The 12,935-nt window shown below is 43.8% G+C and overlaps 1 protein-coding gene across 4 annotated transcripts in view; it reads left to right on the forward strand.

Annotated features, from left to right (window-relative positions):
* Nucleotides 1-10,168: 10,168 nt before the first annotated feature.
* CTDSPL (CTD small phosphatase like) overlaps nt 10,169-12,935 on the forward strand; it is an 81,994-nt gene continuing 79,227 nt past the window's right edge. Inside the window, exon 1 of one of the 4 annotated variants that reach the window (XM_061354791.1) lies at nt 10,169-10,577. In XM_061354791.1, the coding sequence (XP_061210775.1) occupies nt 10,502-10,577 (76 nt within the window). In that variant the 5' untranslated portion in view covers nt 10,169-10,501. The remainder of the gene's footprint in view (nt 10,578-12,935) is intronic. The other 3 variants (XM_061354790.1, XM_061354793.1, XM_061354794.1) reach the window with 3 other exon arrangements.

The raw sequence follows: 12,935 nt of genomic DNA on the forward strand, positions 1-12,935 counted from the left end.
CACAAATTCCTCCCCTGTGAGGTCAAAACCCAATTCTCTCAATAAGTACTCACTCTATGACCTGGCCGTTGCCACTTGTAGTTGGAGATGCATTAAAACTTGCAAATAATAACCCACACTAGTACATAAATAGCAGCCAATGGAAGCCAAGTAATTCATTTATCAATATATCAGCCAACAGACTGTCTTAATTATTTAACTATTCTGGTAAAAGCTAATGCATAAAGAACTTAAATGGTGCATGGACCTCGAACAGGGCCTTCAGCCAAGGAGAAATTTCACACAAAACACCTGGTGGTTCAAAGTCTTCTCTGCATACAAATGGAACAGAGTATGCCTCTGCTACATGGACCTGCAGGAGGACTTGCCAGGGACAAACATTGCAAATGATGCTTGGACCAACACATTACAATACTGTTTTCCAGTTTTATCATAGTCTCTAAACACCAGTGTCATTGTTTAAACCCACCTGGTAACTCAGCACCACACAGCCACTTGTTCACATCACCCTTTATTCCCCCCACCCTGGATGGTGGGGAAAATCAAAAGAATGTAAAACCCATGGATTGAGATAAGAACAGTTTAATAACTAAAGTACAACATACTACTACTAAGGGAAATAACAAGCAGAGAGAATATAAAACCAAAGGGGAAAGAGAAACAAAAAAACCCTAAATAATAAAAAAGAGTGATGCAAAATACAATTGATCACCACCTGCTGACTGATACCCAGCCCAACCCGAGCAGCAATTAGTCTCCTCCAGGTAACTCCCCCCAGTTTATATACGGGACATGATGTGTTGTGGTATGGAATACCCCTTGGGCTGGTTTGGGTCAGGTGTTCTGTCTCTGCTTCCTCCTGGCTTCTTGTGTTACTCCTCACTGGCAGGGGATGAGAGACTGAAATGTCCTTGATCAGGGAAAGTGCTACTTAGCAACAACTAAAATATCAGTCTGTTATCAGCATTATTTTCAGACTAAAGCCAAAACACGGCACTGCACCAGCTGCTAGGAAGAAAATTAACTGTATCCCAGCCAAAATCAGGACAACCAGGATGACTTTTGCCCAGTCATATAGATCTCCCCAACTGAAGCTAATGCAAACATGTGAGGAAAATGTTTCATTCATTTATTTTATTAAGGGAAAGAGAAATGTAGAACTGCTATCAAGAGAAGCTTGGAGAAAAACACCTGAGAACATCAAGATACACGTGTTGCAGCTGAACATTTGATAGTCAATCACATGCAGAACACTTTATCCATGACAGACAAGGAAAAATTGTTTGGCTTGAAATATTTGTACTTCACAGGCTGATCTTTCAACCAAGCTGAAGTATCAATTAATTGAATTAACATGGCATATCAGTCTCCAGAGCACTCAACATTTTGCAACTATGTGAAGTCTGTTGCTGTGGCAGGCCTGCCTACACTTTTTCAGCTAATAGAGCTACAATCTATGTGCTTCCATTTACAGCTACGTCCTTGCTAACTGTAAATGACAGCAATGGCACTCATTAAATTGGTGGCTTGGGACAGGCTTCAAGCAGGGAATGGCTCACAGGAGAATCACGGTTCAGCAGTAGCTTGCTGGGATGGCAGCTCCAAAAGTAAACAAGCAGAGGCTTCCCACTGACCCAGCATCAGTGACAGCTTTACATTTTTCTAACGAACTACTGCAGTTTTATGAGGCAATAGTACACACTCTGCAAGTCCTTTGTGTCTGCTCATGGGGCTGAGTTCCTGCATCCCACTGGGCCAGTCCGTGCTTCTGTTTACAGCGGCTGGCTGAGACGACCCGGAATCATGGACTTTGCCTGTCTTACAGGAGTAGTACACAACTTATCACACTACATTCCTTCCTGTGTCTTTACTGGGTTGATTATCAAGATCTTAAAGGACAGCTTTAATCTCAGACTGGACAAGTAGCACACTGGGTAGTCCCAATGCTGCCACTGTAACTGCCTATGTAATCTCAGCTGAATTATTCTTATCCTAGATTGGTTTGGGTTGGAAGGGACCTTAAAGCTTGCCTAGCTCCAACCCCCCTGCTATGGACAGGGACACTTTCCACTAGACCAGGTTATTCAAAGCCTCACCCAATCTGGCATTTTCCTACTCTTTCAATCCTTTAGTTTTCCACATGAAATTATATTTCCTTTTACACTTCAACTGTAAATCTTTAGGCTGCGGGTCACTTCCTACTGATTTTTGCACAAAATCCAGCACAACGAGAGAAATTTTGAAAACAAAAATTATCTTTGTATCATCATCAAATTCTTTTATTAACCTTGATTTCATCCTGTTTGTACTATGTAAGTACATATATAAGTGCATCTTCCAGATGCTTGGACCATTCTGTTACTTGTAGATATTTATCAAACAACCTGTTATATGGCCCTTTTACTGGAATACAGAATCTACAGTGAAAAGTATAGGATATTACCCCTAACAATTTGTGGATGGCCAGTGTCTCCTGCTTTGGGAGTTGCTAGGAATCAAACAGCAGCACCTCCATTAGCTCTGCATATTCAGGAAAGCAAAGTTATATGGAGCTCTTGGTGTCCACTGGACTCCTTTTCATTACACAGATGAAAACAGACACAGGCGGCAGAAGGAACAGTTGGAGAAAAATACTATTCCCAAGCACAGTCATATAATTCGTTTAAATTATTTCTTCATTTACCTAACAAATGCCACCAAGTTTCTTTGTAGCTCTCCAGCAACCAGATGCTGAAGATCACCCCACATTTGAAATGCCCTGCTAGGAAGTTCTCCAAGGGAAAGCCACTAGGATTGCAAGGCTAAGAGGTTTTAGGAACTTTGCTTTAAGGATTTCTTATTCCCTGCCCTTTCTGTGGTTCATTTTCCTTCCCTCTGCCTTACCACTTCCTCCATCTACTCTTCCCCCTCATAGCTTGTGTATGGAATTCATACATGCCTAAGGCTCCCTTTCATTACATCTGCAGATACTCCCTCCTCACTTTTCCTCACTCACGCCTACCCACTTTGACTCTGATTTCTCTACTTCCAGCCACATGGACCACGCCACCACATGAGAAATGCTCTTTCACATTCTTGATGCTCTCATATTCCACTAACAGCCATGTGAAGAAAATTTCAGTCAAAGAAGTGGTCAGAGTGGCAAGTAGGCATAGCTCCGAAGACTTCAAAGAGAGTTTGTGGTTGTCATGCTAGCATTTTTTGTGGTAGTCATTCACTGCTAGTTAGGTCTAGTATCAGCCTCAACCAATCAAGGCACTTCACTTTCCAAAGCCAGCTCATAATTAAAAAGGAAGACCAGTAGACTTTCAATGATGATGCAATGATGTGTTTTCAGGTGCACTTCTAGGCATGAGGCCAAAAGCCAAGTTACCATTTATGCAATTTGAAATGAACAGCATAAAATTAGTCACTGACTAGAATTTCTCATTGCAATTCTTAATCATTTTGACTTTATTTTCCCAACAGTCAGCAGGTTTTTTTCTGAGAAGTCTTTTTTTTTTTTTTTTAAATAATTAGATGGCTACTTAGCATGACTATCAGTTGACTCAGATGTCAGGACATTGCACTTACAAGTGCAATTTCGTGTTCCTTACTCCTCCTTTTCTGTTTCTCAAGTAGGCTAAATTCTACTCCCTTTATTCATGCTATTTCTTTATTTCATAGCTCATCTTAATGATTTCGGTAGTTACTCCTTACCACTTCAGTGTGCCAAGATGACCTGAAGTCCTTGCTGAGGGCTGTTTCAGGCCTTTGTCATGCCTCTCTTATCCCATTTGATCATCCACAAAGCCAGGACTTTCTCACAGCTCATCAGCTGGCTCCCCCAGAATTGGTAAACAAATACCTTCTCATGGTTATTGTGCTTAATGGGAAAGCATAACTGCATCACTAACATGGCATGCATCTACTGTTGCTCTTACCAATTTTGCAATCTCATCTCGTATCTGTCAGTGAGAATGGTGTATTGTCTAAAAAAGACAAGTTTTGTATGTGACAACGGTTGTGTTGGTCAATGCCTCACTGAATCAGGTATTACGCTGGTATTTCCCACATCTGGGGGATAAACCACACACTTTTAAGAACGAGTACCAGCAATTGAAATGATACTTCAGAACAGTTAGAAGCATTAAAATGCATGAACCTATAAGAGTTATTGAAACATTATGTACCTATCCTATTACCCTCCCTCTAGTGGAAGCCCAGCCAATTAAGCAGAACACTTTTATAGCTATGAAGATACCCACATAGGCAGGTGCATGAGGTAAAGCTTAGTTATGGAACCTCTTGGAAATCTGTTGGGACATTTGCAGTATAAATCATGGGACAAAATCAATTGCTTACCAATTGTGTCTCAGAATACCAAGAGTGCAAAGTCAAAAGACAGTGAATTCCAGAGTTAAGATGATCATGACCTAGCCTGGAAAGGACAAGCTGCTACACTTGATGCTATGTAGCCTTAAGGGAATGTGCAGTAACTGGTTACCCCAGTGCCTTATAAAATCTACTCCCAGGCTTTCCACAGTTGCTATTAATAGGAGTTATAAACAGCCATGGAACCATAACACAAGATTAGCTGTTATTGTATCTATTTCACAGATAAACTATCTGACAACTAGTAAAACTTAAATGAAAACCAAGCCTCTACAGACATATTGGTAGGAATGCTACAGCAGGATACCGAAGAACAGAGTGCTCACAATGGGCAACTTGATAAGGGTAAGGCCAAGTTTTATCTTATTCTACTGTTATGCTCAAGTGAAACAGAAGTACAATCAAAAGTGAAGTCCTGCTACTGTTGTCATGTCTCCACTATGGTCCCTTGATGACACAGTATTCCCATCTCTCATTTCTGACCAACAGCAAGAAGTTCTAGCATTGGAAATGGTCTAAGGCTGCAGATAGCCTTGAAGTTGCTGTCGACTCCTAAATGGTTATTTCTGGCCCTGTGGCATTGCTTCCCTAGCTTGAAAGAATCAGAGTAAGGCATAAGCTGGTGTAGGCAAAATTATTGAGCCTAAAGAATTTAAACAGTTGCCTTCAGTCAGAGCTGGTTTTGACCAAGTAGGAGCTTTCTTGAAAACGTCTCTGCTAGCTCAATTCTGGTGCAGTTCACCGCCAGCTCTGAGATCTCGATGAGCACCTTAGGGCAGTAGATACTGTTTAAACTCAACTGCATGAAGCAGAAGACAAAACAAGCACACCCAGTGGGTGGGAGACTTGGACAGTCTTTGAGAAGGCTGCAACATAATTTGGTTGCTTGCAGGCTCTCTTGCAAAGGTGTATGATTTGCAGTTAGGGAGGACTTGTAGGTCACAAGCTGATGAGCTCTACAGAGCCTTCCACCTGTTGGTCACCAACTGAATGCAACTCAGCACCAAAATTACAGCCAGGTATTTTAATTATATGTTCACTTCAAACTGCGTTGAGCACTTTTCAGGCATTGTTTTTCATGTGGGTGTCTAGCATCCAGCACAATTCAAGCTCATCTTAGTTGGGTTCCTTAATTAAAGTTTCCAGATTAGGAGTCTATAGGAATTTGGGGTCAAACATAAACTGTTAATATGAGAAAAAAAATCCACACACCTTGTCTTTGACATTTATTTAACCCAAGCTAAGGACCCACATTTTCTGCCATCATATGCACAGTAAAAAGTCAAGAATTAAAAAACAACCAACCAGGAACAAACAACGAACCCAAGAACATAAAATTTGCAGAGTTACTTTTTCCCCCAAAATCCTTTTATTGGGGACCAAGAAGGGAGACAATTTATGTTACTGTTTTTGAACGAAGGGTTTCATGAATCTTTCTGGGCTTGACAGTAATACCAATTACTCGCAAACAACTCAGCCTGAAACAGACAACTCATAATGTTCAAGTTAGGTATAGTTACAGTTGACTGACAAAGGGGCTTAGAATGGAAATTTTTATGCAACTGTTACTTTATGAATTGCTGCCAGATCTGAAGATAATACTAAAAGCAGCCATTTTCTTCTGATTGATTTGGTACTCTTTTATCCTTCTGTGAAATAACAACAGTAACCTCTAAATAAGTTTTCTCATTTCTTTTTGCACAGACGAAAAGAAATAAATGCACCGTATTCAAAGGCATAACATCTTTCACAGCACTTGGTGAAACAGAAAGTTATCAAATAAGTACAAATAAATTTAATAAATTGTGATGTGCACATATACTGGAACTGCTATGTTTTACTTCGGTCAAACCAGAGTCCCAGCACACTTAATGCTCTGCAGTTTTCTCAGCAAAATCTCTTATGCCATATCAAATAGGTCACTGTGTTGGAATCACTGCTATATTTTAAGTAGACTGTGTTAACTTTATGAATGCATTGTAAATTGGGAACTCCATAACTTTGTATTGACACTGTTTTACTGTTGCAATTTACTATTGTAATGGCACCATTTAGGAAACAATGAATGAACTGCAATGAGATAATTAACAAATAATCTCCATTACTTCTAAGTATACAAAGCAATAAACAGCTGCCAAACCTGATTAACAGCTGAAGCAAAGACATTTAATCAATCTAATAAACCATTTATTGCAAGAATAAGTGGCTTATACTAACGATGAGACATCTTATTGATACAAACTGCAGTATTTTCCTTTAGGATGCAATATCATGAGACCTTGATGGTTTTTCCATTAAAGTCAAGGATAAAACTCACATCATGGGCCCAGGGTCAAGCCTTCACTGAGCTGATACCAATGAAAATAAATGTTTCTTTTTAATGTAGAACAGTTCTTCTAAAAAACATTCCCCCCCCCCATTACAAAACATCCTATGGCATTGAAAGGGGGACATGTAGGGCAAGGACAAATGTCACTAGTCATGATGAAAATCTGGGTCTTCTACTAGCTTGTACTGACATTTCCTGCAAAGTATTGTTTTGTCTGTGCCTCCACCTCCTATCTGTAACATCGAAATGAAACCATTCACTTGTTCCATGGGATTACTTAGGATTTAGTTTATGTATTATACAAAGAAACAGACAGAAGATACTACACACACTTCAGAGTGCCGCTGAAGTAAAAGCAGAAATGAAACAATATGGATTGCTCTCAATTCTGTTACAACTATGTCATAACTAGTGCAGGAATGTGAGTGAGGAAGGTGGAAGAGTCTGGACTGCACTCTCAGGAGGGAATTGTTCCCCATCTTACGGCGGTGCTGCCAGTACAAGTACAGCCAAGCTTCCTAAACTTCCGCTCCCTTTCCCACTGCCCTGCAGGAGCATGGACTTCTTATGTCTCCTAGTGCGCTATCAGTCTCTTGCTTTTCTTTTCTCCACTTTACACTGGAGGGGTGGGGAAGCCTGCATGGTAGTAGTAAAGGGAGAAGCACAGGGAGAGAGATTGTCTCCTGGCATGTCCTCTCACTCTACTTCCACTTTATGTACTGCCATAAATAGCAGCTCCCCCTCTAAACTGAAGTATTAAATTCATTAGCAACATGAATAAAAAGCTAGCTGTTGGACTGAAGTTTTACAACGCAAGTTGCAAACATATTACTAACATTTAAAACACACATAACACATTGGCTCAAGGTGAACACTGTATTTGTCAAGCCTTACAAAATGTGCTTTTCATGAAACATTTGTATCTCCTTAACCCTACATAGAAAAGTCACCAGAGCACATGTTCTCCTACCATGTTATAATTAATTGCCTTTTCCCTGCAAAGAAGTGGAAAACGCTTTTGGTGCTGGATGACTCCTGAACTTGCACTGAAGCAACCCTTTTGTCTTAATGCTAGTAGGAAGCTACTTTGGCTTTATCCAAATATAAATATTGATATAGAAACTCGTACCAAATAATAACAGAGGTATGAATTTATTGTTTCAGCAAGAGCTTCAATGCAAATCAACCCTCAGATAATTAAAAATGCCTGAAGTGCCTGGGCAGGTAAAAGATCAAACACTTGCTGGATTACAACATAACTAGCAGTGTGATAAAGCATCATAATATCTTAGAAGAAGAAGCTCACAACCTTTACAGGTAGCAGGACTAATTCCATCAGCCAACATGTACTAACTCCTATTCATCAGTGCCCGATCTAACCTGTAAGGGACTGTTTGCAACTGCAAGACTCCTGTCTTGAGAAGCAAAAACTAAACAGCAGGTTGAAACTTGCACAATTAGATGCAATGCAAGCAGTAGCATTGCACTCATTCCCCGTTCAAGTGTTTGTCATAAGTGCAGGACGGGCAAACCTAAAATACAAGTCCCAGAAACCTGCAATACTGGTATCTCTGCATGTACTGGTGCTTAAGGAGTGTTAGTTTTGGAGAGAAAACATAGATAGATTTAGAAAGGCTTTTTCTACATGGAACAAATGCAGTGATTTGGAGACTCACAGCAAAATGTTTAAGTGTGTTGACTGTAGGAATACACTGGGAATGAAAAAAGGCCCCAGAGCTTTAGTAACTTTCCCCAGAAACTAGATGTGGCACTAATGCAGGTGAGAAATTCCCTGAGGCTGGGCCCATAGGCTCATTTTATGGTGGAACAAGAAAAACAGCTGCTTGCTGCCGCTGGAATTAAACACAGTAGTCATTTCCACAACCTAGCCTGGCAGTTGAAATGCCATGGCTTTGCTACTGTTAAGTAAAACTGATCAGAACCACACACCTATATATATATATTTTAGAATCACACAGGCACTGGCTTTCTCTTTCAGGAAAAAAAAAAAAAAGAAGACATAATTGTAAAAAATTGAATTACTGCAATTCATGTCACACACCAGCTACAGGAGGATATTCCCATTAGTTAATGCAGTTTAAAATACTTGTCCTTTTGTAGCAAGGATGCAATAGAAACCTCCACATACATCAGATTCTCATTTTCCTAGGAGGGAAAGGAGGCTGTAATTCCTTATTCACATCAAACACATCACCATGCTTGCTTAAAGATTTCCTCTTGATTTTACACGCTGACAGCCCCATAGAAAAGCTGTTGTTCTGGGTTTGCTCCCCCACCTACCTTCCCCACCATCGTGCCCAACACCCAGGCTAGAGAGCAGCTACTTGAGGAGGGTGGGAGGAGCGGGGCATGCACACTGCAGCCTGTTTCCTCAGGCACCAGCGAACAGCAGCATCGGGAATTCCTGGAGAGTCAGACATGCTTTTTAAGATGCTCGAGGAAAAAAAAAAAACCAGAAAGCACAACAGTCTATTTGCTCCGAGAGAGGCTGCCAAGACTGCCCTCGGTACTGTCTAGCTACACACTTGCCACTTAAAAATACTTCATAGCCACCTGTAAAAACATCGTGCTCCTCAGCAGCCAGATCTCCTCCCCAGTTTATACCCGTTCCTGAGGTAAACCGCCTCACCCGACCCAGCACTGCTACGGGACAGCCCCCAACATAAGACATACCACCCCACCCCCTTCCCGCCTCCCGAGGCCCCACAGCCCCGAGGGCCCCTCAAGTGACCGATGGCCACGCCCCCTCCCCGTGGCCACGCCCCCTCTTCGCCCTGTGTACGCAATAACAATACTGCCCTCGTAACCCCGCCCTCCGCCGTGACCCCGCCCCCTTGTTTACCGCGCCGCGGGTCCCGGGCGCTGCCCGCTCCCCGCCTCCATGTTGGGGCGTCCCGCGGCGCGGGGGCGGGGAGGGGCGGGGCACGGGCCGCGCCGGGCGGGCTGACAGGCTCCGAGCGCGGCGGCGGCGAGGACGGCGGCGGCGGGTTGTGGCGCAGCGCGGGGAGCGCGGCCCGGCTCGGCCCCTTTCCCCTCCCTTCCTCCCCTCGCACCGCGCTTCCCTCCTCGCCGGCGCACGGCGGCGGCCCGTGACCCGGGAAAGGGAGGGGGGAGGAGGAAGAGGAGGAGGAGGAGAAGGAGGAGGAGGGGGGGGTAGCCCGGCGTCGCTCCGCCGAGCCCGCAGCGCTGCCCGCGGGAAGGGGGTGGGGGGGAGGTGGGAGGGGGGCCGGGGGACGCGGGGATGAGATAAGCGCGGAGGAGGGCGGTGGCGGAGGGGGGTATGTAGGGATCGGGGGCTGTACCAGGGGACGCGCTCGGGGGAGGCCCCGCGGGGCGACTCAGGTGGATGCGGGGGGCGGCCTGAGGTGGGGGCTCGCCGCGGGGGGAGGCGCGGCGCGGCGGGCCGGGGGCACTTCCCCGCCTCGCGTAGGCGGCGGCGGGGGCTTGGAGGGATTGCTGCCCGGAAGGGGGAATTGTATTAATCACTGTTCCCTTCTTAAGGGGGGGTTGATTTGCCGCCCCCCTCCTCCGTGAAGAATTGGCGCCTGGAGGAGCGGCGGGGGCTGCGCTACCGGAGGGGCCCCTGTGCGCGGTGCTCCCCCCCTTCAACCCTCCCCCTTCCCGCTTGGCTTCGCTCCTGGAGGAGTTGTTTTTTTTTGTTTTTCGTTTTTAAATACAAATCTGCGTGTTGATTTTTAAACAAACAAACAACCCCCCCTACACACACGATCCTGCCTCTGGGAGGGAAATAGCCAGGTGGAATCTCACTCTGTTTCCATGGACAACCCGTCCATTATCACCCAGGTGACTAACCCCAAAGAGGAGGAGATCCTGTCCTGCACTCAGGATAAAGGTGAGCCGCTTTCTCTCTTTCTCCATGTGTTTGCTGATTTCTGGTTTACTTATACTCTTGGTTGTTTTTTTTTTCTTTCCTTTTTTTTTTTTTTGTTTTGTTTTTTTGTTTTTTCTTTTTTGTTTTGTTTTCTGGAAATCGCAGCTTAAAAATCCACGTAGTAACAACTTGCATTCTTCAGTGACCATATAATCCTCTCTAGGCTGCTGGGAATAGAGGAGGGCTTGTTAGGTTTGGGTGGTGGTTTTTTTTTTTTCTTGTGGGATGAAGGTATTTGCATGGAGGTCTCTGAAGCTGTTTGCTTCGATACAGCTGGGAAGTTGTTACAGTGTTTAAACATGGAGTTTAATCAGCAGTTGTTATTTAAATGAAATGCTCCTGCTCCTTGAGGGTCAGCAAGGTAACTTTGTAAGGTGGTTGCTTTACAGCTAGTGCTCTGCTTCAGGGAAAGGATACCTGTGCTTGATGTGTTGGAAAGTCTTGAAATCTCAGCTGTAAAGATTTTGATTGCTCCTTGCTTCCCATTCTCTCTCTGCCTCCTCCCCTCCCCTCTTCCCCCCCCCCCCCCCCCGAATTTCTTGGAAAAAGGGTGTTTCCTGATTCCTGTCTCTGCTTTCCTGTATTTCTCCCTGCCTCACATTGAAGAATCTGTGTAGTTTTCAGGTTGGTTGTTGAAGGATATTTGTGAAAGGATCTTGGAAAGAAACAGCCTACTTCTAAAAGCTGGCTGTATTTATTCTGTAGATAAGTAGTCATTGCTTGCGTAAGGCATCACACTTGGGTTGTGTTTTACTCCAAAATAAGATGAATTGAGTCTGGCTAAAGGAGCTGCTTCTCCTCAGAGTCTAGAACTTGATTGCACTTACCCTTGTTTCCTCTTGGAAGCTTGGAGGGGTCCTTGGGCTGTGAGTGGTTGTGTCCTTGCAGTGGGCAATGAGGAAGGTACAGGTAAGCAGCAGGGTTCAAGTTCTGGGGAGTTGTGGGAGAGATTTTGGTAGTTATTTGGATGTCAGGTTTATGCTTCGTTACAGGCACTGCTGGTGAAGCAAGGAGAAAGGATGGAAATGAGAAGTAGTGTGGCATTGCAGGTCCCTAGTAGCTGTGGTAATAGACCTCGCAGTGGTCTTCTGAAAACGGTAGATTGCTATATCTCCCCACAAAACTGATACTTTAAGTATCCAGAAAGCTTCTGGTTTTGTATGGCTTGTCTTATAAACAGTGAGGGGGCCTCTAACATTGGAGAAGTTGCTCCCTGTGACTTTCGAATGAAAGGTTGTACGGGATGTTTCCATCATCTCATCTCACCAGTATTGACTGCAGAAGTAGTATGGAGGTAGATTTAAAAAATGACAGAAAACCTCATCAGGTTGGGATGTGTTTGAACCAAAAAAAAATAATTTTTTTTTCAGTATAGGAATGCTCTCATAACTCTTTAATTCATACCCCTTGTGAAGTGATAGTTCCATGGCGAGGCCTTGTTTGCCTCAAGATTTCTGATGTTTTCCTCTGTTTTAGCAGTATTGAGCACGGGGTGTCTACAGTAAATAGGGTGCTGTTGCTTTGCCTGCAGTGTCTCCTACGACCCAGTTTGGAGTAGACGTAGGTGACACTGTTCTTAGATGTTGTGGTCTTAATGGGCTATGTGGAATGGAAGAGCTTTATTAATACTGTTAGAAATTGGTTGAAATTTTACTGTAAAAAGGCCAGTTGAGACAAGTAGAGAAAAATCTCACAGCTCAAAATAAGAGTAAGCATCCACATCAAACAAGTGTCTTCAGAGTCCTCACCGTGGTGAGCTACGGTGCGTAGCGAAAATATGCATATAACTTGCATAACTATGCAGTAACTTGCATAATATGCATTATATTCTTGCTGTTGGTTTGTCTTTGGCAGAGAATCGTGATGATATTAATTGTGTAGCAGGGGCTGCCTGTTTGCAAGGGTGGACTGAGTCGAAGGAGGGTAACAAGTTTGAGATGAGAAAACTTCAGGACAATTGTAATACAGAAGGTGGATTAAATTTGTTTTCCTTTTTTTAAAAATGTGGTTAAAGTACATGCTTTGGATTGACTGTGTGCTCTGTGCTGAAACTCAAATCATGCCAGAGCAACTTTTGCAGAGAGAGGACTGCAGGTCTGTCTGTTCTGGGCGCTGGAAGGAGAGTGCTGTTTGCTCCTGCCTCTTCCACTACAGGTTTTCCCACTGCTCGAGGTATGGAGCTTGGGAAAACCCGTTGCGCTACCTGCCTTCCTTGCGTAGTTGCATATCGTGTCACCCAGTTTTCTGTTAGATTTCTTAACAATTTCAGCAAAGCCTTGAGGTCTGGTGAGCTCCGAGAGAGCCCAAAGCTGAGATGAG

This window comes from Neopsephotus bourkii, unplaced genomic scaffold, assembly GCF_033783945.1.
Source record: "Neopsephotus bourkii isolate Nb327-2 ecotype Australia unplaced genomic scaffold, CSIRO-AGI_Nbou_v1 NB_745, whole genome shotgun sequence".
Classification (NCBI taxonomy): domain Eukaryota; kingdom Metazoa; phylum Chordata; class Aves; order Psittaciformes; family Psittacidae; genus Neopsephotus; species Neopsephotus bourkii.